This window comes from Canis lupus, chromosome 3, assembly GCF_003254725.2.
Source record: "Canis lupus dingo isolate Sandy chromosome 3, ASM325472v2, whole genome shotgun sequence".
Lineage (NCBI taxonomy): Eukaryota > Metazoa > Chordata > Mammalia > Carnivora > Canidae > Canis > Canis lupus.
In genome coordinates this window covers 849,536-876,002 of record NC_064245.1, presented here as the reverse complement: position 1 = coordinate 876,002, position 26,467 = coordinate 849,536, and the positions used below count along the sequence as shown (strand labels likewise).

At 47.0% G+C, this 26,467-nt stretch overlaps 1 protein-coding gene across 1 annotated transcript in view; it reads right to left on the bottom strand.

Annotated features, from left to right (window-relative positions):
* The window catches only part of LOC112654100 (neuronal regeneration related protein), a 28,047-nt gene extending 14,611 nt beyond the window's left edge, over nucleotides 1-13,436 (bottom strand). Inside the window, exons 1-2 of the mRNA XM_049107834.1 lie at nucleotides 13,325-13,436; nucleotides 11,939-12,002 (exon numbers count right to left, since the gene is read on the bottom strand). Of these exons, the coding sequence (XP_048963791.1) occupies nucleotides 11,939-11,941 (3 nt within the window). The 5' untranslated portion in view covers nucleotides 11,942-12,002; nucleotides 13,325-13,436. The remainder of the gene's footprint in view (nucleotides 1-11,938; nucleotides 12,003-13,324) is intronic.
* Between the last annotated feature and the right edge of the window lie 13,031 nt (nucleotides 13,437-26,467).

The following is a 26,467-nucleotide window of genomic DNA, read 5'->3' as shown; positions in this document are numbered from 1 at the left end:
TAGAAGAAAAAGTCCTTAAATATCAATTTCTTTTGTTAAAGCCCCTGAATCAAAGGGTACATAGTAAGGTGTTTTCTTGTATCTAGACATAAGGATTTGGGATTTTTCTTGGTTGGGGGAGAATGAAATAGCCGGTTGCTTTTCAGGAGTCTGTGGACATATCCAAGCATTCCTCATGCTGACATGTTCAAGACCGAGCTTTCCAGAAGGTGCGCGCTTTGTCCCAAAGGGCTCATTCCCAAAGACATCATTCAGTCTTTCCACCGTTGTGCCCTCCTCTGCGGGCAGCCGCAACCCCTCGGCCGAGCTTTGAGCAAAAACCATTTTACTGGCCCCAGGCCTGGACCAGTCTGCTGGGTCACCTAACGCCCGCTCTGTCCTCAACAACAAGCTGCGACCTAACAGATCCCCGGACTCGGAGGGAGGATCCTATCTGCTGCAAGGGACCCTAATCAAATTGGCTTAAACCAGGTGCTAGTTGAGTATCTTATAAGAAGCCTGGCTTCAAAAAAAGGAAAAATATAGCCAGATCTGTACCCACATGCTCCAAGTGCCTGGGTCCCACAGAGGCCACTAAGGGGACTGCGCTGCCGTCCTTTATGAAAATTGGCAGAAAACTAAAGGGAACAGACTACGATCAGGATGGATGAGCCCCTGTGCACCGCCTGGATTTTCAGCCGCCCTGCGGGGGCCTGGGGCACGGTGCACGCTCGGCTTCTGGAAGCTTCTCTGTGGTGGGGCCAGGCCGGCGGGCTGTGGGAAGGGGCGGCAGCTCACGCAGCGTCACGGGCGGGGACCGAGGAACCGGCGCGAGTCAGTGCGTGTCCACGGCCGGCAGCGCGGAGGCCCGGCCCGACTCTCGTGGGCGCCAGGGCGCGGCCGTCCTCGGGGCAGGCGGGAGCTCCCGCGGCAGCTCCCGGGCTGTCCCCAGCGTCCGTCCGTCCCACACCCGTCCCCGTCCCTAACCCCCCGTCCCTCCTGCACCCGTCCCCGTCCCCAGCGTCCGTTCCTCTGGCACCCATCCCCGTCCCCGTCTCTCTCCCTCACCCATCTCTCTCTCGCACCCGTCCCTGTCCCTCGCCCGCACCTGTCCCCGTCCCCATCCCCGTCCCGTCCCCCGTCCGCACCAGCCACCGCCCCCCACCGTCCCGCGGGGTCCCGCCATGGCGCCCCGCGTCCCGCCATCCGGCACACACACCCCGGGCCGCGGCCGTGGTCCTCACCGCCTCCGGGCGGAGACCGCGCGGGGCCACCTGCGCCCCCACCTGCGCCCCCACCTGCGCCCCCACCGGCCTGGCGACGGCTACCCGCCCCGCGCGCCCCGCTGCGGCCTTCCCGGACAGGGACACGGCGCCCGCGTGGCCGCCCCCGAGGCTCCCTCGCCACCTCGCGTGCATCACACCCGCCACGCTGGTCTTCGCGCTCTTGTCTTTCTCGCGTTTTCCCCGGGAGGAAATATTTAGAACCAAACAAACGTCTACAATAGCCGCAGCCAGTTACGAAGCGCATTTGCCGAGAACGCGAACTGCTCCGCGGGACCCGCAGCTGAGCCCCCAGCGCCCTCCACGCCTCGCCAGGCCCACGCAGAAGCGCTCGCCTTCCCGCATGTGTTTAACCCTGGCGCGCACTACAGCTCCGCCTTCCAACATTTCAATTCAAAAACTCCTTAGTGGGGAATTAAAGTTTTATCTTTATCAATGATCTTCAAGTATAAAACCATACATAGTTGACCCTTTCACGACACAGGAGTTAGGGGCCCCGATGCCCCCAACAGTGAAAAATTTGTGTATGATTTCTTCTGACTGTCCCGACACTTAACTAGAATAGTCTAGGTTGACCAGAAGTAACTAGAATAGTCTAGGTTGACCAGAAGCCTTACCAGTAACATAGTCAATTAACACACACTTCGCACCCATGTGTATTGTTTGCTGTATTCCCACAGTAAAGTACGCTAGAGAGAAGGAAATGTTATTAAGAAAATACACTGACAGTATTATATTTGTCAGAAAAAAATCTTCATGTAAGTGGACCAGTGAGGGTCAAACCTGTATTGTTCAAGGGTCAATTCTCCTACATAAAAAATATAAAGTGACCCTAAGTGAGGAAGAAAATACTCATTAGCCCAGAGAGACAGTGTATAAACTACCAGGAATGGTAACTCAGAAAGAAAAACAAATTTAACCAGACCCCATTTGGAGACTTTGTAATTAACGTAGTAGGAATGCAGATAGTTCTAAGACAAAAGAACAACAACAAAAAAGGGAAGACAGAGATGGGCTAACAAACCAATTATTAGTTATTACCATCACGAAGGTACTAAATAATAAATAACGAGGTATGTAGCATTTGATCCTCCGATTGCATGCGGAGTGCTGTGCTCAACGACACTCAAAGATATGGCGTCCCTCTGGCTTCCTCTAAACAATGTAAAAGTAGCTGATCAATTTAGTAAAAATTCACATTAGTAATCAAATGAGCTGTTTTTGTGATGCCAAAGAGCTTAATTGAATTTTTGATTGAATTGATTGTGACAGTGTAGATGGTTAAGCTTCATATAATGAAATTAAAGTTTAAAAAGCAGTCTTCATTAAAAAAAAAAGGAAAAGGAATATGCTTAATAAAGATAAAAAGATGTGAAGACTTGGCTTCCAGACCTTGATAACAAGATCAGAACAATTTAAGATTATATTATCAAGAAGTGAGCAAAATATCCAAAGGCCGGGGGCATTTCGTGATGTACCATTAGACCCGAGTCTCCACAGGGCAGCAGGAGATGCAGACCCGGTTATGGTCCAGGGCACAGAGGCTTCACCAACAGTCAAATCCAGGTAATTAAGGATCAAACTCATGTACAGGAGCAGGACTCAGAGAAGATGTTGGGCGGAACTTCCGAGGCTGGAGTAACTCAATTGGTTGGTTGTAGAATCTCAATTATCCAACCAATTAAAAAATATGTACCACAAACCTACTTTCTGTGAGGTCCTGAGTAGCTGGTAGCAGCATTCAGTCCTATAGAATGAGTGTCCTATCAAGAGCACATCCCGTTAGTTCAGGCTGGAAGTGCCAAAGCAGCAAACACGTTTTTTTCAAGAAAGTTTTTTTCTTTTTTTTTAAACAACTAAGTCACCAAATCCTGGGATGTCTATCCAGGAACGGAGGGGGCTCATAATTAAGTCATCTTTTCAAATTTGAGTTCTCTGCAGCACACACCACTGCAAGGCCCTGTGAGCCCATGTTTTGGAGAGTGGTTCCACCCCCTGCGCACCTGCATCCTTCCAGCCGCAATCGCAGCGATCACCAAGGCCCCACCTGCACCCTGACCCACCAAGACTCAGCACCTGCCTTACAAAATAAGAATAGACCTGCGGAGGGTGGTCCCGGGAAGCTTCTGGGGAACTTTCACTAGGGTCACCTAATGAAGGACGCGGAACGGTACTTCTCGGAAGAGTACTTAGCAGCACTCCCTCAGTCGTGTTTGTCAGGATCTTCATACCTGGCCTCCATCTAACTTCTCATCCTAGCTTTTCCTTGACAGTAGTGATCGGTGGCTGCCAGCACGCGGGGTCTCCTCCTTTCTCCTCCTTCCCGTCCAACCCCAGGTCCTGTACCCGCATGGACTTGAGCCAAGCAGAGTGTCCTCCTGAGGCCTGGACCCGCCTCAAGCACAAGCGCCTTCAGCGTCCTCCCCGTCGGGCTCAGGCCGCAGTACTTTTCCCTGCTGGAGTTGGATCAACACAAGTCGGACAGGAAGCCTGTCACCTGCCCCAGTAATCGGAGGCCGCACGATGGTGACCTGAGCGGCCGGGCGGGGCCGGAGGGTAGCCCCGCAGCTCGCGCTTGTCCGCCCCTAGCGCTCGCTGTCCCGCAGCCGCTCTGGCCCCGCTCAGCTCAGCGACCCCCCTTCCCCCCCAACCCAGCTCACCCCGGCCCCCTCCCCTCTGCAGGTGTGCATCTGTGAGTCGGGGCCCAGCAAGGACGGGTCTCGCGGCCAGGAGTCAGGGGAACCCCCAGCTAGGACACCCTGGCGCCCGTCCAGGCACGACGCTCAGGACGGACATTGCTGGCAGGCGGCGGCAGGCACTGGATTCACTTGTGCATCCCCTGTCACCTCGTGGAACCAGAGCCGGTGACACAGCTGCAGCCAGGCGGGGGGCAGGGGAGGGTGCAGCACCAATGGCCCGAGCCCTGCAGCCCGCACTTTACGTGGGACCGTCCACAGCTGGGGTTTCCCGTGCAAGGGGACCCTCCCGCGGGAGCCTTGGGGCTCAGAGGGCCTCCTGGGAGGAGCGAGCGCGGGGCTGCTCCCCGCCAGGAAATCCCACATCTGTCCTGCTCCTCTCATTTCTGAGCGTAAATCTTACAACCTGAGCTGTCACACTTCTGCAAAGCTCTGGGCTGTCACCGGCTCGAAATCTCAGGGTGGGTCACCTGGTTCTGCCCAGAAGTAACAGATCTTCACGTGTCCACCACTACGGACTCATTCATTTATCCCACACACATTCATTGATCACTAAGGATGTGCCAGCTCCAGGACAGGAACTCAAGGAGCCACCAGATGGGCTCAGAGACGTCGTGGGATCCCTTCCAGGTCCCATTAGAACAGTCAGCGCAGGCGAGGCCTTCCCGCCGCTTTGTGGGAAGAGAACCCAGTCAACTCCACCAGCTGTTCTAGGGTTCCCTCTCTGGGATGAACTTCTCCACATCTGAATTCACCATCCTGACCATAGAGGGAAAGAAGAAGAAAAAACCCAGCAAAGCATCACAGCCTGCACTGCAACCCCCATTTACCGGGGGCCGGTGTTCTTGTTTCATGTCTACGGCCACAGAGGGCAGAAATAAGCCAGCGACAAGGAGCGTGTTGTAAGCAAGGTGCCGTCCAGAGAGCAGGAGAAGATCCCCGCTGGCTGTGCACGCCTGGGTTTCGTGCAGGAGCTGCCATTTACGCTCAGTCTCAAAGGAAGAATGGCTTTGTCAGAAGGAGCATTCTTTCCAGGCCTGAGTCTGCGAAGACACGGCAGGGGCTCCTGGGGTATGCTCAGAGAACAGAGTGGCTGGGCCCTCGAGGAAAATATCTACCTTATGCGTCAACAAGGTTCTTGGCATGGCTGCCCAGTCTGAGAGATTACATTTATAAAGGTCCACATGCAGAAATTTAAAAATAAATTATTTCGAAGTGTGAGGTGAGAGGAGGCAAAGAACAATGCTTACCTATGTTACTTTTACCAAGGGAATCGGGTAAATCCAACCACATTGGAAGGGACTAAAAGGGCTGGTGAAATCATTCCACATTGAAAAGCTTGAAGCAGATGTGTTCTAGACTAGGCATCTGTGAAGACGAAGAAATTCCAGAAAAGTCCTTCTCAGTCTTGGCTCTCCCCCACTTTTGTGTTACCGTGTGATGAGGTTCCCTTCAAATGGTCATTAGACTATTGACTAACTTAGTAACAGCCTGTAGGCCTCAAACTATAAACAATGTCATGATGATGATGATGTCCGCGTTGGCTTCAATTCTGAGCAAGTGTAGACACACTGCTCAGACACACTTCCTGGCTACCCAGGAAGAAGTGGAGAGAGGGAACCCACGGGGGCCATGTGGTTGCAACTGATTATCACGTGGCTACACTAGTCAGCCTCCCAGAAGGGAAGTGTGTGGCTCCTTTCAGGCAGCTGGCACGGCAGCAGCGCCCTCTTTGGCCACATGGGCACTGATGAAGCTGCTGGAATTTCCCAGAAGTGCTGCCACCTTCTCGAGGGAAACAAGGTAACCACGCTCGCTTCCTCCTTCCCGAGTCCTCGAAGCGAGGGGCCTGCCTCCTCTCCAGCACTCTACGCCAGCCCGAGGACAGTGAGGGGCAGCGACAAAATAAGCTTACATCTAACCCAAAGTACATGGAAGTTTGTGTGATCTTTTCTGTTGGGCATGAACAAAAGGCAAAGAACCTGGAGGTTGGAACCCAAGTGATAGCCTTGGGCCACAAGCCACCTCTATGATGCCTGCTTGGTGGCTTCCTATGGCTTAGCACATCGAGTCCTTGACTTCTAGTTCCAGTTCTTGAGGTCTGTCCTTGACGGCACTGAGGCCCTAAATAGGAAGGACAGTCCCTACTGTATAAAAATGCATCGTTCTGACTCCCGCCAGCAAACCTTTCCCTTTATCTGGAATTCATTTCTCTCTCATCTAAATCTATCCAAATATTCTGAATTCTTCATTCACTTAATAATCATTAAGGACCAGGATTAAGGACCAGGGTTAGGAAACGCTAAAGAAGCCCTGGGGAGGAAACGCTTAAGAAGGTATGGGACCTGCTCTCAAGTAGCAAACAGTGCACTTCTACGTTTCAAATGTAGCGCCAACTCCAGTTGTAGGAGTTCAACTGATTAGTTGAATCCTACACTGAGGATTCTGGACACATATTCAGGCTGAATAAATAATGAGTATCAAGCATGATTAGCAATGTCTGCCACAAGTGTCGCAGGAGGGAGCGGTGGCATGCCTACTTGCCATCTTCGGGTCTAGCTTAATTTCTACCCCCTTAAAAACAATGTTCCCCCTAACATTGCCGTTTCCCCAGTGCTCAGTGATCTCATCCTTCTGCACCTTACAACTCACAACTAAGGTATACTGCATGACGTTAAATTTGTCACATGTTAGTCTTCCTTCCACAACTAATGTATGAGCTGACGAGGGCATAGGCCAAGTGTGCATCCACGGGCATGCAGAAGAGCTAAGCACAAATAAAATGCTCCAAAAACCCTTGTTCCACTGGCACGGGAGCAGACGCACGATCCCACCGGCAACTCTTGTCGTTCTCTTCAGTATTTTCAGTCCTGGCACCTTTGTGTCCTCAGGGTCATTTTCATAATATCACAGAATCAGACCGTACTAGAAATAAGTGAGGGCTTTAAAGTTCCGTACTGGGATCAAAACTCCTCCTGGATCCCAGAGGGGATTCTAATGGCTGTGGGGAAAGTTGCTGTGAGCTTTGAGTACCACAGCTGGGCCCAACCTAGCATATCACCAGGTTGATCAGAGTGTGGCTCTAAAAGCTGGTAAATGTGAGAAATTGCAAGCCAATCTCTTTTGGCAAGTGGCTTTATGGCCTAAACACAAATTCTGTCTCTTGTTAATAAATAATGGAAAATAATTTACTGTGAAAACTGAAATTATACTACCTTCAACTTCCTAGTTCTTTAGAAGAAGGTAAGGATACCGATTACTTCCAGATCACCAAAACTAAACGTGATTAAGTCATTAAGGATGAATTTTTTTAAAAGTCCAACCCCATATTTATTGAGCTTCTAACGGATATTTAAAACTTTATTAAGCACTGCCTATGACGTTTATAAACCCTTTGGGAGCCTGTGATTTATTTGGCCAATGGAAGAAAGGAATATGATCCAACCAACAAATAATGCAGGACAGTATAATCTAGTGATACTCCCAGGTTAATACCATGTCATTGCTACTAATAACTGAATTGATATTTAGAATTTAGTTGAGAGCCATGTTAATGCTTAAATCCCAAACCATTAGAGCTGCTAATACTCGTCATGCACTAGCAGATCAATTTCAGGGTCACTGCTATTTTTTAAACCACTGAGACCGAAATCCCTGAAGCTGTCCCTACCTGCAAAATATGTCTCGAAATATCCATTTCAGATAAATTTAGGACCCCAGAATGATATTTTTAGCAACCATGATTTCTACAGATGTGGGCTAAGATTTATGGTTAATCTGTTTTCCAGTTCAAAGCAAAGGCACAGTTTAAAATTGGAATCTTTTAATATATCTTGATCAACCAAGATGACATAGTCCAAGTACATTCAATATGTTTTCCTCTGGCATATTCAAAGTGGATTTGCTGATAAGATTTCCTTATCCCTAGTCTTTTCCTGTACAACAAAGAAATTACACAGATCATTCAGGCAAATCCTGCCCACTCTTCTATCACTCCAGCAACATTTTGAATAACCAAGATGAATCAGATGAAATCAAGTTTTTTTGTTTTGTCTGAAGCACAATTATTCTGATAACTACGTCAATGCTCCATTTCACTTTGGCTGTGAGGATAAGACCTTAAAAGACTTTTCAGCCATGAATGGCACTAAAGAAAAAAATGTGCCAGACCAGGGAAGCCAGTATTTCACCCCAAGGCTCCCCAGTCAGTCCAGTGTGGATGATGTATAATGCTTGTCATGTACACAGTCCTCGTCTAATTTAGTGAAGTATTCACATTTTATGATTTTCTCAAGTATTCACATTTCAGAAGTGTATTTGTCTACTTTAGAAATATGCATTTTAAGATAAAGTGAATTCCTTTAGTGTACTTATGATATGCTTCACATACAAATCGTTAAGAATTCTATCACGTTAAAATAGAGTGACACTCTGAGTGGCTGTTTAATTCCAAGATTTCTGCTCAAATGCCTTCTCCTGCCTGAATTCTCTATATAGCTCAGGAGGAAGCTGGACTGGGGTTAAAGCTGGATAGAATATCTCTTCTGTCCTAATTCCCCAAACAATCCCAATCTCCCCCTCACAGTGTGCTGGAAGGCCTCGTGTAAGATAGCACCATATAAAATTACCCTCCTAGGTACTCTTCAGCATCTCCACAATCAACTGAGCAACCTGTAAATTTACATTCCAAAGCCCAACGGCCCAGCTACCAATAGGACCTCATCCCTCCTCAATCTTTGTCTTTCTCTTTAAACAAGAAAACCTTATGTTAACGGAGAGATTATTGAAAGAGTCCCCTTGTAAGCCCATGAATGCCACTTCACAGACTGTACAAAAAGCAGAGCTCTATGAACGGTACAATAGAGTCAACTCATCTTTTTGAAAAGCTCAGCATCAGCCTCAGAAACTTAAATTGTTCCAATTCCTAGATCTCTATTAAAACGTAATGAGTCCATGTGGATGCCACTGTGAGTCCATGCACACACATACGCAAAGGCAAGTTTACTGCACAGAGGGTAGTCATGTCTAAAATCAGGACTTAACCTTGACACTGGATTAAATAATTTATTTGTTTTCAAACTATTCATTAAGATCATCTGCTCATTCTGAAGTGTTTTCTTCTCATGGACATATCTGAAGTAAGTGCCTTTCAAATAAAACACTTAAATACCAAAAGCCCACATAAAATATATCCTAGAAATTCTAATTTAGCTAAAAGCCAAATATAAATTAAATACAGAAGATCTCTTCAGATTCACAATATCTTGTTAACTGCAAAAAAAATAAAAATTAGAAATGGGCAACTGGAAAAATACATGCTTACTGGATAACCTAAAAAATTTGGGAATGAGTTATTGAAAAGACTTGGGCAATGAAGACACCACAAACTATATTCAGAATTACACCTTTTAACAGTACCGAGTTGTACAACGCAATACACTGTAATCTATATAAATGGTGCTTCCCCCCGCCCCCCGCCCCCCACGGTGCTCTGAGAGTCCCCTACACAATGTGATTAGTGCCTGGGAGAGTTAACAAAGTGTATTTTTTTGATAATGCAAAGGCACTCTAGGATTCTTGAGTTTCTTCAAATTATTGTGAAACATCATTTTGGTGTATGTAAAATATCTAGATATTGAATCACTCTGTTTTGAATTCTGAGGTCTACCAGCAATTTCTTACCCTACAATGAGCTGATCCTAAATTTGTATTTGGCATTAGCCCTTAACAGTCTAAATACACTGAAATTAGATCCTCTTTAATGTTTTAAATTACGTAAGTGGAAATACACATTTAACAGAAAAGGGATGTCCATATATTTTCCAGAGGTGGCCGGGTGTTAGATCTAGTGCCTCCCTAGCAGAAGTTTCTATAGTACGTAGGCTAAGTCTTTAAGTAAGCTAGTTACAAAGATCAGCAAAGTAATGCCAGTTTCAATCAAGGAAAGAAAAGAACTTCATTTTGCCAAAAAGGAGAAAAGGAGGCACAAGATGCCACTAATAACAGTTTTGTAAAGAATAAAATGGAAACTAAAAAAAAACAAAAAACAAAAAAAAACTAACGTATGCAAAGACTTTTAGCTCAGGCCTCCCGGAATAAACGAATTGCTAGAAAGTTACTTGGAATCACCCACAGACAATAACTGTCGGTGGTTTCATTTCAGGCAATGGGCTTGTGCCAAAAGGGACTGACATCTTGATGAAAGGATCACCAAAAAATTGTAAGAATTTTTTCCATGAGTAGAAATCCTTCCAAGAGCAACACACTGTGATTTCTCATTCTGCCACCATACATAAAGGACAACTGTTAGAAATTAACAACATGTAATAATAATTTAGATTTACTCTTCTGCATTCAAATCATTCCAACTTTCATTCTCGGCTTTGGCACACACGCTGGGCTTTCACAAAGCTCATTCTGCTCACTAATACAGAAACATGATATTTACTCCCCGAGCCTGACCTATAGGACTGGTTTTGGCAAGGTCAGCGGTCGAATTTACGTTTAACCAAACTGGTCACCTGACATATAACAACATGCATGAACCTCCATGGTCTACCCACGGTGATACAGAGGGGAAGCTTCTAGATAAACATCTACAAGACAAGCTGATGTGGCCAGTCTCAGTTAAAAAAAAAAAAAATGAAAGAAAAAAACAAAACAAAACAAAAAAAGAAACAAAAATATGTTGTGGCAGTTCACTTTATTACCATCCCAGCACTCTATGACAACGGCCAGTTAGAAACTTACTATGAAGTTAGGAACCATCTGCACAAAATGCACTCAGCAGTTTAATTTGCTGTTCATCCCTTTTGCCCTTCCACATCAAGTTCCTTAATTTAGCCACTATGCTCTAAGGTCGAGCAAGAGCTATTTTACTTGAGGCTTTGACACCCACCTGTTGAACTGACAGGTGAGGCAGACTCACAAAATAAAGAGCTTACTTGTTAATAGGATTCAAACTGAACTCATGTAATTGCTCTGATTCATTCTTCTCCTTGGAAGCCTATACTTGGGTTGTTCTCAAAGAAAACACCAAGTATATCAGATTCAATTTTGATTCACTAAATTCCACCCTCGTTTGAAAAAAAAAAAAAAACTAAAACTAAATTTGGAAATCACACATTCTAAGCGACAAAGAGGTGTCTGAGAGAGTATAAACATCTGTAGTAGGACATGCTGTTCTTAGCTGAAAAGTTACAGGGCATCTCTATTAGTTTTCGCAGTCCAGCCTTATTTGCAAGGAGGAAATTTTTCATGGAAGATTGATATGCTTAGTCAGCGGTTTCTAATGTGCATTTCATCCCTTTTGCTCTTTAATCAGTCATCACACACGAAACTGCCCTCTCTGTGGATTGCAGGGCTTGTCTGAAATAGTCACGCTTTCCTTTACAGGTAGCATGCTTGACTTCTGAAACTGAGCAGATGCCTCTCAGAAGTGATGAATCCACAAAAAGTATCAATGCTAATATTATTTGAGATACAACAGACAGACTACATGAATAGCAAAGCCCATGCTCTTCATATATATTGCTCTTAAGGACGGCAGACACTATGGCCTCTGGGCCAGTGGGACACAGGCTCCTGCTGGGAGGCCACGTCCTAGCTCTCTCCAGGCTGGGACCATTGCTTTGTTTGAGCCCTGCTGCTGCCACCTCTTCCATGCGTGTCACAACACATCACTCTCCTTAAAGAACAGAATGGTTTTTGCTGCTCAAGTTAAGTAAATCTTCATTTCTGGAAGAGGAATTTCAGTTTTCTATTCGAAATGACTGCAAATCAAAAGACTGGATTCACCACATCCAGTTCCTATGAACTGCTATTCTGCAAGGCTCCACATGCCGGAGAGACCCTTTTAAAGGTCAAATGTGGTAGGAACAATAAGGGGTTGAGGCAGGATGAAGGCGGGTGGTTGATATTTATACGAAATAAAGACCGACAAGAATCTACTGAGAATCTCCTCTGTTGACCCATTCTTACCATTTTGAGAATCGTAACAGTCTTGGCCTTGCACCCTCCCTCTCTTCAGTCCAGGGAGACCAACCTGCAAAATATGTTTAAATACAGTAGACAAATGGCCTCACCACAGGTCAGCAATGAAAAAAGCCTGTTCAGGGAATACAGACAAAGAATAATTTTCTGTGGTTAAGATAAGTTACATGCAAATTACTGTAGCCCCTGGGGCTTCTGCGAGGGCTTTCCAGGGGTCTGTGGGCTTCCACTGGGGACAAAGGAATCCCGGCACCCGCTCTGCAGAGTCCTGGGCTATTCTTAGCAGTTGGTTCATCTTTAAATTGAAGGAGTTCAGAAGGTTTAGCAACTTAAAAGTAGAACCACGCGATAAAAATAGATTGTTTTCTGGCTGCTCTTTGTTTCCAGACATACTACTGGCAGTATATTTGCAATCAAGACAGCAGAGCAGGAATCAGCCTTCCACCGTGTAGTGTAATGCCTCGGAGTGGATATTTTTGGAAATGGCACTGCATTACATAACCTTCCGTGTTTTTTTTTTTCTTAAAAAAAAAACTACACTGGGGGGGGAAAAGTCAGGAATATACACCATTATGCCCTTCTCTCTATACCAAACAAACACTAATGCATACGCTGCAGTGATTTCCCTCTCAGCCTGTGTATCAGCAGAACGCAGTTCTTTTGTTAACATAAGTTATGACAAAAATTAAGATGAATGGAGAAACTAAAAGTTCTCCAACAGGGTACCATAAGCTCTTAGAGTTTTCCTATAATGTTATTATAGATACACAGAAATGTAAATCAGATTATTATCAACACGGAGCAAAAGGCAGTCATTTATTTTTAAGCCCGCCCTCCCCCAAAGTTCCACTGCTTTTATGAGAAAATGCAGAAAAAAGTGTTGCAAGATCGAATGCCTGAGAAGACCCTTGGCGGCAGCGCGGCGGAGAGTAATAAAGTGTACAGATGGAGGGACACAAATTCATTTAATAAAGGGGGTGGGGGTGCATGCACCAAAGTGCATCTAATGCAAAGAAGCAAAAACAGTTCGTAACAATGCTTTATGAGCAAGAAGAATAAAAATCACCCATACCAACAAGCAAAAAACCCCACCCCTTCCCCAAAGAATTCTCCCTCTTAAGAAACTTGTGCATTAGAGAAAGAAAGAAAGAAAGAAAAAAAAAACAAAAAAAAGCCCAAGTTAAATTCCAGCCTTAATGCAGCAGGACCAAAATACCAGAATTTCTTCAAGGCACACGCTTCAGCTCTTTAAAATTGAGAGGGAAGCAGCATGAACTGTGCAGGCTTGGAGGGTCCAGCTAAGAGCAACGGCAAGAAACCGACACAAAAGAGAAAGCAGCGCTCCCGGCCGGCGGTGGGGGAGGACGTACTTACAGACAAAGCCCGCTCCGGTCACTGTCTCCTCTCTACACCTGAAACACAAATGTGGATGAAAAAGGGCATCATGCTAGAAAGACGGCGGGGGGAGGGGGAGGGGGAAGGGAGGGGGCGGGGAGGGGAGGGGAGGGGCGGAGGGAGAGGCGAGGGGAGGGGAGGGAGACAAAACCCAAACCGGCTCCACTTCCAAGAAGTGCGGCCGTGGAAGGAGGAGGGGGGGAGGGTCTCCCTGCCTCGCGCTCTCCCGGAGCGTGTGTCTCCTCTCTGAGTCTCTCCCTCCCTTCCCCTCCCCCCTCCTCCCTCCTCCCTCCGCCGCCGCCGCCAGGGTGCCGGTGAACAATGAGCTAATTCTGTGGGGCGGGCGCGGCGCCAGCAAGAGCCTCCAGCCACGGTGTGGCCGTGGGGCCAGACTGCTTACTCGGCGGGAACCGGCGGCGCGCACCCCGCACCCCGCGCCCCGCGCCCCCCGTGCTCCTGCCGCCCCCACTGCGCCCGCCGCCCGGGGGGACCCGGGGCCCGCACCGCCGCCCCGCCCCGCCCTGGGCGCACCCCGGCCCCGCCTCTCCCGCCCCCGCGGGCTTCTCCGCCTCGACGTGCGGTGGCTTTGCAGACAAATAAGGAGGCGGAGCGGGCGGTTTGGGGGCGCGCCAGGCGGGAGGGCGGCCCGGGCGCTGCACGGCCCGCCGGGCGGGGACAGGCGGCGGCCCTACTGTAACCATAAACCTGCGGCGGAGGGCATCTGAGGGAACGGGGCCGCCGGGCGCAGCCGCCTCCGGGGCAGGAGCCCGTCCCGAGCGCGGCGGGAGGAGGTGCAGCGCCGCCGAGCCGCCGAGCCGCAACCTGCACGCAAGGAGCGGCCGCCGAGCAGCAACCGATGCGCAAAGAGCAGCCGCCGAGCTGCAACCGACACAGAGTGGCCGCCGAGCAGCAACCAACGCGCTAGAAGCAGCTGCCGAGCAGCAACCGACACACAAAGAGCAGCGCTGCACGCCTTTGCGCACGGCCCGGGTCAGCCCGCAGCCCCGCCGGGTTGCGCCCCCGCCCGCGGAAAGCCCGGGGTCCCGAGCACCCGAAGGCCCCCGGAGGCCCCGTGCCTGCGCGCGCACACGCTTGTGCACACACGCGGGCACACAGCCACACGCGCGCACGGACAGGCCAGAGCTGCGCCCTGGTGTGAACGGCCCGAGACACACTCCCCTCTTGCTCCCTTTTCCTTGAAGGATTTAGCCCCGTCACCCTGCTCTTTGCTCTACTGAGATTACTACTTTTTAAAATGGGAGATTGCTTTTTTAAAAAGTGCTTTGCATGTCTGATTTTTTTTTTTCCAAATTGTTCCTATTTGAAATCTGACTGTCTTCATAGTAATGTAACGGCTCCAAATTTTGCTACCACTTGGTTTTGTTGCCAACAAAACAGAATATCATTTTATGGTAAATGTGAGATGTTAGAGAAGATTATTTCCTAATTAAATTGCTTGGCCAAGAAGAAAGATATAAAAGATCATAACCTCCTCTAAATTTACATTCACATTTTACTGAAAGCGGTATTTTGCCATCACAACAGTCAGAAAAGACGTCGGGGTTATGCAGTAGGGAGAATTGACAAAAACGTCTATAAATGGTCTGATTTTTTACATTTAAGGTTTTTTCGGTTCAGAAATAGCACACCTTAAAAAGCAATATTTTACACTCTTAATTCTGAAGAATAAATTATCTGTAAACTTGTTGCCAGGACTGTAGATCTTTCACACTACGAAAGCCACTACAGCGGCAATACTTACAAAACTGTCAGTGGATGTGATGTTTAAGGGACCAGCTAGGGGCTGCCCTGAATTAATCTAAAGCATCCCATTTTTTCTGCAAAATAACTGACTTTGGAGCCATTACTAGGAACAAAGGGAAGACACAAAACTCATCTAACTTCCTGAATGCCTTCAGGGCCAGTGTTCACCTGCCAGGGACATGGTCTGGGGAGTGAGTTGGGTGGTGGGAGACGGCTGCTTCTGTAGGCCTGAAGCCCCAGCAGGCTGATGAAGGGCACCTCAACATTGAGACCTTTGACCTCAGAGTCAAGCTCAGCAATTCAAGAAGGCGCCACATCAATCACAAATCTGTCCCGGGAAGGTGTGTTCAAAAGCTATTTCTATAAGAACACATATGCATGCCTGCCGACTTCAGTATTTATACAAAACTTCCCTAAAATGTCCTTTAAAAACACAGGGAGATTGGGGATTTATTAGATGTTAATTTTTCTTCGCTGGACCACAAACGTCCAGGTGACATAGCTTTTTGTTGTTGTTGCTGTTATTTTAAAGAAATAATAAAGAATAAGAAATAAGAATAAGGTCAGAAGCATAGTCTATTTGCTGTGTTCCAGAATATGGTTACAACCCAACTATGGAAGGAACCTTCCTGAGTCCTGGGTAGAGAAGACTGTGCTAATCATTAGGGTCATAAAGGAACCCTCACCCCACCTCCTCACTGGGAAAATGTAGTGACAGCTGTCTCACAGTGTTCCTGGCTACCACACCTGCAGTGTGTATGGTGGCCCCACTGGCCTGAAATACCTTCCTAGTCATGGTACCCCCTCCCCATTACCGGATAAATCATTACACACAAATCTCACCACAATATGACCACAATCCAACTTTCTAGCTTTATCATCGGATTCTTCGATTCTTCTCCTGTCATAGAATAGTGGCCCTTCGATTCAGTCTGATGGCTTACCTAGGGCACGTGTGTATCCCTAGACCATTCAGGAAGCAAAGTCGCGTAAACACTGACTTAAAACACAGTGTCTCCACCTCGGGGCTACTGACTTCTGGCACTGAATAACTTTTTTTTTTATGATAGTCACACACAGAGAGAGAGGCAGAGACATAGGCAGAGGGAGAAGCAGGCTCCATGCACCGGGAGCCCGTCGTGGGATTCGATCCCGGGTCTCCAGGATGGCGCCCTGGGCCAAAGGCAGGCGCTAAACCGCTGCGCCACCCAGGGATCCCACTGAATAACTTTTTGATGGGGCCAAGGGATGGGGTGGAAGACAGGGGATGTCCTGTTCCTTGTAGGATGTTAAGTGACATCTCTGGCATCTACTGACTGGATGCTGGTAGCAAACCCTGGTTGTGTGACAACCAAATGTCTGTCCGGACATTGTCAGATGTTCCGCAAAGGGGCAGAGTTGCCCCTACTTGAGAACCACTGTCTTAAACAGTCAGCTCCATCTGCTGAGATGGGAGAGGGGGTCCCCCCCAAGGCACGTGGTCGGTGTGCAGGAGGGAGGGGGACCTGAACAAAAGCAAGGTTTTCTTAGGAAAGAGGAAAAAGAAGTAGGCACTGTCCTTATCTTCGTGGAATCTACAGTCTGGGCTGAGGGGGTGGAGAAACCACCAGAGCCAAAACCACAGCGCAGCACCACGCAACGAGGATGATTGCAGAGCTCTGCAAAGGGCACACTGTGAGCACAGAGGCTCCTCCTGCATCAGACCAGGGATTCAAAGAAGATTTTCTAAAGGAGGTGATGCTTAAACTTAATTTCTCAAGAATGAATAAAAGCTGGCAAACTGAAGAAGGGGGAAAAGGACATTCGGGGTAGAGGCAGGGATAAATCACAAGCCAAGGAATTTGGGCGGTGACTGGTGACAGCCAGGTGATACAGGAATCTTGGGTCAGAGGCTGCCCCTCATGTTCTGGCCCTACATGGATGCCAAAGGATAGTCCTTCCCAAGATTTGATCATAATGCAGGTATCTTTAAAAAAAAAAAAAGATTTTATTTATTCATGAGAGACACAGAGAGAGGCAGAGACACAGGCAGAGGGAGAAGCAGGCCCCATGCAGGGAGCCTGATGCGGGACTCGGGGCTTGATCCTGGGACTCTAGGATTATGCCCTCGGCTGAAAGCAGGCGCTAAGCTGCTGAGCCAACCATTGATCCCTGAGGGTATCCTTTAGACACAGTTTTCCCTCAACCTCCCTTAGGTATTTCATTCTCAAATATATCTTCATATATTCAGATGTGTCTCAAATATATACTCTTGCGATTTTCTTTGTGGTCTGTGTCATTCATGGCTTGGGGTCACAAGTTCCAGGAGTTTGAGTTCCAGGCAGAAAGATGTATGTGAAAGTGGTCAGAGCCAGCTCTGTGTGACCCTGGAAAACTCATTTAACTGTGTAGTATGGGTTTCTTCACTGTTCCTCTGGGACTATACCACAGGCCCAGAGGGCTGGCTCCTGTGAAACTGCATACTCTGTTTGGGTGACACGTGCGGCCACCGTAGGCATTACGTGTAGCTTTATAAAACAAAACTTGTACAGCATTTTTTCTCTGAGCCTCATCCCTAGTCCCTTTCTTCTCCACTTCAGTGATGCATGGTTGGCTCCCCACAATGACTCTTGGACCTTTTCCCTTGCTTTTCCTGCCAGAATGTCCCTTCCCTTTCTTCAATGTATTTCTTGCTCCTTCTTCATAATGTAGGTGATGTATCACTTCTTTTAGGAAACTTGCTTTGAACTTCTGGCCCAATTTGAAGTCCTTGTGCTCAGGGGTCATCACTGTCCTTATCACACTGCTGTAACTTTGGCCTGATTTTTCTGTTGTTACCACCAGGCTGTAAGTTCCAGGAAGGAACAGACTGTAGTAGACATTTCTGGTTACTTGCCTAACACCCGTTGTCTCTTCCCTCCTCCTCTTTCTTAATGAAACCCTGATTTGTGCTAGTCTCCATCCTTCCCCCCAAACAGCCCCTAAATTCCAGGGAAGGTGATCCTGAAGAGTAGATACCATTTATTTTAGCCCATCAGTGTATTAAATTATTTGGCTATGATAACGGGCTAGAGATGAGCATGTGATCTATGTTCAACCAATCATACTGAAAGGAAAGAATTATATTGCAAGCTTGAGCCAAGAAATTTAAATTCCATGCAATATACAGCTATTGAAGAAATGTGATCTGAAAGTGACATGAACAGATTTTTTTTTCCCTAGAAAGATTATTCTTAGAGCAATTCAGAGGATGTATTTGGGTCGGGAGAAGGGGAAGAGCTGAAGAGATGAGATCAATTAGGAGACTATTAGTAATCCAGACGCAGAATCATGAATGGCCCCTGGGAAAGGAAAGGAGGAAAGGAGTTGGGTTACATTATGGAGTTAGAATTGCAGGAGTCCTTGGGGGCTTGATAGAGAACTAGAGATTAGCTGGAGAACAGTCTAGGATGATCCCAGATTTCTGGCATTGTGACTGCTTAGGTGATCATGCCCCTTCCTAAAACAGAAAATATGGCAAGAGGAGTGGATTTGGGAGGAGAAGGGAGCAATGATGAGTTCAGCATCATGCCTGGTGAGTGTAGAAGCTGTACAGTCAGTGTTCCAACAGCAAGGCTTGTGTCTCTTATCACCACCTCCCTCTTCCTCATGCTTCCTTCCTAAGATGGGCTGACTTGTGTCCCTTCCAAAATTTGTATGTTGAAGCCCTAACCCCCAGTACCTCAGAATGTGACTGTGTTTGGAGATAGGGACTTTAAATAGGTAACTGAGGGAAAATGAAGTTGTGAGAGTGGATCCTAATCCAATGTGACTTGCGACCCTGTAAAAAGTGATTAGGACACAGCCACACATGGGGATGCCCATGTGAAGACTCAGGGAGAAGAAGATGGCCATCTACCTGTTTCTTTGTCTCAAAAGACACCAACCCTGCTGACACCTTGGTCTCTAGAACGGGGGCAAAATAAATCCATGTCGTTTAAGCCATGCAGGCTGTAGTACTTTGTTATGGCAGCCTCATAAACTGATGTACCTTCCTTGCACCAAACACCCAAAAGGATAGAAGGTTTGTAGTATTTTGATTTGTTGTGAGTTTTGGGATACTGTAAAATGGAAAGTCCAAGGAAAACCTTGAAGCTAAAGAAGTCATACATTCTCCAAGGGCAAGGCTCTGTCCAAATCTAGAAAGTCATGTTAAATATGTATATGAAAGTTGCATTTGTGGAGGCTCATCTGAAATTCGGGTCCGTGGTTCTCAGATGGCATTCCAAGACACATAAAGAAACCTATTTACAATTTCAACCCCATCTCCTTGCAAGTTTCCAGCTGTATTTACACAGCTGGTGGAGGCAGCACAGATGAGAAGGATTCTCCACTTCACCACTTAGAAACCCACACTGAGAATAAGTCCAGAAAATGCCTTCCTATGTGAGAATTCAGTAAATCTCAGGAAGGAACACAAAGCTTCAAGAAGTGAGCCACTGACGTTGGGGACACTGGTAATGAAGGGAGGAAAAATAAGTGTAAATTTGGCAAAATGTGAACTATGAACGTAAAGGTGAATCCAGGATGACTTATAACCTATGTCAGTCTATAAAATGTAATGATGAACACAGCGTTTAAAAGATAAAGGGGAAAAAAGGAAAAAAGAAAAGATAAAGGATAGGGGATCCCTGGATGGGGATCCCTGGATGGCTCAGCAGTTTAGTGCCTGCCTGGAGATCCAGGATCCAGTCCCATGTCAGGCTCCCTGCATGGAGCCTGCTTCTCCCTCTGTGTCTCTTTCTCTTTCTCTCTCTCTCTCTCTCTGTGTGTGTGTCTCTCATGAATAAATAAATTAAAAAAATATTTTTTAAAAAAAGATAAAGGACAAATGTAAGAAGAGATGTGGAACTTTTGAAAATCATAGTGCCCTCAGTCTTGTATTTTGTCCAACATCTGGAAATAATTGGAAATCCCTGGAAAAGTCAAGTTAGCCCTCCTAGAGGTGAAGAACACAGAAACAAAGATAAATGGAAGGAATGTCTCAAAGGAAGATTTATCCCGATTATTCTATCACGCAAAACAGACCATATGAAACACATTTAAAAATTCGCCTTCTACTTGCCTTGAAAGTTATCTGAAGAGTAAAGCAAAACTTTAAAAATAATGCTGGTGGTTAGTGTTGTTCCAAAACAAGTAAAAGGAAATTATTTTAAAATCCCATTGTGTGTGTACCCGTGTATGTGTGTGTCAGCTAATTACTCTTAACAAAGAAGAATGGTTTTTTCCACGGGAAATTCTGAATTTTAAAGTCGACTAAAGTCATCAGGGGTGTCCTCCACAACTCGAGAGAGCCGCAGAAGCGTGCCCTAGAGACGCACACACTCCACACCACCATGTGGTCCGTGGGTAGTGCTTGTCCCTTCACCCACAGGAGGAATAACAGAAAACGTCCCAGGCTTTCAACATCCGTTGCGCCAGGTCGTGGTCACAGGGCTCTGTGCACACCACTTGGAGGTTAACTCAGGAAGTAACTCAGGTGAACTCACCTTGAGAGCCGAGCGAGGTCCTGTCCGGTTCTGGGAGCCTCTGCAGACCTCAGGCTGGCATCGAGGCCTGGTGCCCGGGGCCCAGCTGGGAGCACCTTCCCCCCAGCACCGGGGATGGGAGGAGGGGCTGACCGAACTGGACACAGGCCGCTGGCAAGGACTCTACGCCTTTAGGATGAGCTTCTTCTTTGCAAAATTTGGCGTGACTTCCCTCTTCTCCTTGTGGGGCTGCCCAAGGAGGCCAGCCGCGGCCGGAAGCTTCCAATGCCACCTTCCCCTGGAGTCCAGAGAAATACAGATGTAAAGGGTAATGAAGGGGCTTGGGTTTAACTATCGCACGCGTGTGTTGTACTTTTTAAACACACACACACACACACACATAAATAAATGTATATATTTACAATGGGGAAACAGGTAGACAAACCAGGGGAGCCACTTAGGATCCCAGCTCAGCCCGAACCCAGCTTAGACTGTCTAAATCACGACAGACTACACTGCTCTTGCCCAGCGCACTGCACTTATCCCTGAAGACAGCACCTGAAGCAAGCATCGCCCGTGCAGGCTGTGGGCTCACAGAGCGCTCCCACCCACTCGGGCACCCACGTGGCCTGAGCCACCCCCGGGCACGGAGAGCCCGTCCTGCCGGCGCCCAGGACGGTGGCAGCGCTGGAGCCGCGGCGAGGCCTAGACACACCCAGAGCCAGGGACAGGCCGCTCCTGCCCGAGACCTCGCCCGGCCCTGGCCCTGGCCCTACTCTTCTCCGACTTCCTCCCACCCCGCGTCCTTCTACCCCACAAATTCCGACGGATGCAGAGGCGAGATGGTCCTCAGGTGGCAGTTTGTGAAGACGGCGCCGCTGCTTTCCCCAACCAGCCTGCAGCCTCGGGGGACCCATTTATTTTACAAACGGTTTCGAGGGACACCACATGCCAGTTCCTCCACCAAACGCCCAGCGACGGAGGGAAACTGCCTCCCCAGGCCCCATTATCCTCCCCTGCCCAAGCCTGTTTGCACGCGGGTCACCACAGTTCCTTACACGCACACACGGCTCACGGTCAGGTTCACCTGGGCCTTGGCCTCGGATGTCACCCTTTCGTCCTAAAGGAGACACCTTGTTGGGGTTGGAAACCGTGTCCCCACCGTATCTTCACAAGAGCTTAGTTTTGTCTTTGTTGATCCTGAGACATGATGATACAACAGTGGGAGTGCGACCCGTGACCAGAAGGGCTCACTGCGACGTCCCCGAGAATCCGGAGGTGTGCACCTTAACAAGCAGACACTGGACACTTCCAAGAATAATTGCCAGGTTTCCATTTGCACGACTTGCCTCATTGTGCACCCGGAGGTCAGAGCCCAAAGCACTGGCTGCAGCCCCTCACCGTGCTGTGCCCAGCTGGCAGGGAAACACGCCTCAGACCCTCGAGGGACAAGGCCGGGGCGGGCCACCGAGAACACGAGTGGCCAGGGCTCTTACCGCCGCCTCCGGCCCAGTCCCCGGCACACACCTGAAGGCCGCGGCCTTCCTGCCTCCCCCTCCTCTAACCCCGAGCTCCAGGCTCCCTCCTCGCAGCCTCAGCTCAAATTAGCGCCCACTGACCTCTACCCTGTGGAGTCGGGACCTTCCGGTTCAGGGCGGATCCTGGCCAAAGGCCCAGGAAAGGGGAGGGTAAACACTTCCTTCGGGAAGACCGGACAGGGAGAACGAGCTTCCTGCCATAAATCCTCTTTCTGGTAATTCTTCACTGGTTTCTAAGTCCACAACTTTTTTCATTCCTTCTGCCAACAAATGAACAGTCTTGCAGTTTTAAATTGTCCTGAGTTCATTTTGTCCACTTCTCAAAAACTGCCATTTACTTTATCCGCCCCCACCCCTGCCCCGTCAGGATTAAGGACCCACGTGAACAGAGCCTCAGCTGGTGATGCAGAAACACACCCTGGGGAATCCGAGCACTCAGGATTTTGATGCTTCAATTTGAGTTAGGCTAACCTGAGGTGGGACGGGGCATATTTTTGCAGCATGTGTGAAAGGAAGATTTTACGAGACAAATAAGATAAACAAGATTGAAGGCTTTCAAAAGTCCACCTTTATGTTTCAGGGTCTAGCTTCAGTACATTCTCAATAACGTTCATGAAATGTGCTAGAAGGCGATGCCCGGGGGGCTCAGGGGCTGAGCATCTGCCTTCGGCCCAGGGCGTGACCCCAGGGTCCGGGGATCGAGTCCCGCGTCGGGCTCTCTGCAAAGAGCCTGCTTCTCCCTCTGCCTGTGTCTCTGCCTCTCTCTGTGTGTCTCAAGAATAAATAGATAAATAAATAAATATATATATATATATATATATTTTTTTTAAGTGCTATAAATCACACAAAAAAAGAACTTATTTATTAAATAAAGTAGCCCCCGAAGGGCACATGCTTGGGAGTTGTTCACTGGCAACTCTCCAGGTGGCTTTGCAATGTAACACGTAGAAAAAAGTCTCTGTCTTCAACACAAACATATCTCCTTTGACCAAGTCTCCACGGAACACCCCTACCCTGAATGTCGCACCATGAACTCATCTTACCCCAAACTGAAACTATTGTTTTCTTGGAAGCCTGGGAATATCTTCCATTCTCTGTTTATACAAATGGCCACACTTCCACATACTCACTCACATCAGGTGGAAACCCTCCTCAACTCACTCCTCTCATTGTCTCTGGTTGGTTTTAATCTGGTATCTTAAACAGCATCCTCAAGCCTCAGGTCAAACATCCCTTCTTTTGTGAAGCTTCCCTGATGGCCCATTACTCATGGCACCATTCATTTGACCTACTAAGTATTTGTTGAGCATCTGCTTATTATGCACAGAGGAAAATCCTAAGCGCTAGAAATAGAACAGTGAACAAGATAGACCCTGGCACTGTCCTGATGGAACTTAATTCTACAATCACAATTCGCAATACAAATAAATTAGTAAGCAAGGCATTTTAAGATAAAGAAAAAACTGTTTTAAATGATGTGGCAATAAATGGCTGGGGGTAGGGTGGTATAAAGGGTATTCAGGGAAGGCCTCTTTGAGCTGTACACTTGAGTTAAGACCTGCACAGTGAGATGGAGCCAGCAACTGAAAGATATGAGGAGTAAGCATTCTATCAGAGGGGAGGAAAGTAACTGCAAAGGTACTGTGGCATGAATCTATGGAGTGCTGAAGGCATAAGAAGCTATGTCTTTGGAGGTAAAGGAAACAAAGGCAAAGATGAATTATTGGGACTTCATCAGGATAAAAAGCTTCTATATGGTGAAGGAAACAATCAACAAAACTAAAAGGCATAGGGGAGGCAAAGGAATAGAAGATATTTGCAAATGACCTACCTGATAAAGGGCTAGTATCCAAAATCTATAAAGAATTTGCCAAACTCAACACCCAAAAACCAAATAATCCAGTTAAGAAATGGGCTCAAGACATGAATAGACATTTTTCCAAAGAAGACATACAGATGGCCAACAACACATGAAAAGATGATCATCACTCATCAGGGAAATACAGATCAAAACCACAATGAAATACCACCTCATACAGGTCAGAATGGCTAAAATTAACAACATAGCAAACAACAGATGTTGGAGAGGATGTGGCAAAAGGGGAGCCCTCTTACACTGCTGGTAAGAATGCAAGTGGGGCAGCCACTCTGGAGAACAGTATGGAAGTTCCTCAAAAAGTTAAAAATAGAGCTACCCGTCACCCAGCAATTGCACTACTGGGTATTCATCCAAAGGATGCAAAAATACTGATTTGAAGTGACATGTGCACCCCCATGTTTATAGCAGCATTATCTACAATAGCCATAATGTGGAATTTAAGAAACAAAACAGATGAACATAGGAGGAGGGGGTTTTAAAAAAAAGGAGACGGAGACAAACCAAAAGAGATTCTTTTTTTTTTTTTAATTTTTATCTATTTATGATAGTCACAGAGAGAGAGAGAGAGGCAGAGACAGGCAGAGGGAGAAGCAGGCAGAGGGAGAAGCAGGCTCCATGCACCAGGAGCCCGATGTGGGATTCGATCCTGGGTCTCCAGGATCGCGCCCTGGGCCAAAGGCAGGCGCCAAACCGCTGCTCCACCCAGGGATCCCCAGAGATTCTTAACTATAGAGAACAAACTGAGGGTTACTGGAGGGGGAGCAGGCTGGGGGATGGGCTAGATGGGTGATGGTATTAAGGAGGCACTTGTTGTGATGAGTATTGGGTGTTACATAAAGTGATGAATCACTAAATCTCCTGAAACCAATATCATGCTATGTTAACTAACTAGAATTTAAATAAAAACTAGAACAACAAAAAAAGAAGGCATAAAAAGAGTGTGATTAAGATAATATGGCTGGAGAGTGATGAGCAGCAGAAAAGAGTAATGAAGATGAGAACAGAAAGGCAGGAATTCTTCTAGCTTAGCATATGTCATGCTGTATTTTAAGCCTTTCACTGTGTTTGTCATATCGCTAGACTTTGGGAATCATTACTTTGGATTTTCAGACCCCTGATGTTGGACACAGAGCCTGGCACTAAGTGGTAAAACATCTGGTTAATGAAGGAATATTAAAGAATACATGTTTTGGTTCAAAATAGAGTGTAAAGTGGCTAATCAGGGCAGCCTCAATGGCCCAGCGGTTTAGCGCCGCCTTCAGCCTGGGGTGTGATCCTGGAGACCCAGGATCGAGTCCCACTTCGGGCTCCCTGCATGGAGTCTGCTTCTCCCTCTGCCTGGGTCTCTGCCTCTCTGTCTCTGTCTGTCATGAATAAATAAAATAAAATCTTAAAAAAAATAAAGTGGCTAATCAGTTTAAGATAGTGAAGTTTTACTAACTGTTTAACAAATCATCAATATTCAATTTCAAAGATGCAAACTATTGTTTCTCTCTTCAGTTTATGAAGGCAGGTCTCAACTTTAGAATTTATTTGAGGCATTAAAATTATTTTTTTAAATCCTTAGCCACACCAAAACTCAAGTTTGATTTAATGCCAGAGTTGAAATTGAGTTGATGCTAATCTGACTGGATGTCAGGAAGGAAAGATAATGAAGTATCTCCAATCCCCTCTCCCTGGGCAGGCAAAAGCAACAAGCACTAGGTCTTGACCCGAATGAGTTCTGTCAAAGCATTTTCTAAAGCTCATGCCCAGAACCACTTTTCTCCTAGGAAAGAAACTTTCAATACAAAAAATTTTGGTTTCACCTAAGAACAAAAAGTATTCAAACTTGTCAGTCTCAACTGCGTTAATGTCCTCCCCCCGTCCCCCTTTCCTATAGCTGTTTGGAGAAGAGCACTGATACTTATTTAGAATTAATGCAATGATGCAGACTGCATATAAGGGGTAGGTAAAGTCACATGAGGGGTGGACACGAATCATGAGAGGAACAACCACCGAGCTCTATCTTAGGGGTGCTTGTGTTGAGCACATCCACCTGCATAATCTCCCTTAAACTTCACCAAATTTTTTGAGTTAGACATTCTTTAACTCATTTTAACAGATTTTAATACACTTTAACAGATATGGGATTACTGAGTAAATAATTTGCCTGAGCTCACACACAGTTACTAAACGACAGAGACAAGATTTGAAAGTAGGACTAACTGACCAGAAGCTTCATACTCTTACACACACACACACACAACTGGATACATATATGTTCTTTATAAATCTCTGCCAATGGAAAATTTAGAGGCATGGTTTTATTGTGCCATCAAGATTTAGTATTTCCTTATCCTTCTCATGTAAACCAAAAATTATACCAAAGTCCCTAAGAACATGCTGCATGACTTCGGTTTTAGTTAAATAATTGAAGCAAAGAGTAATGAAAAACCATGATTACAGAATGATT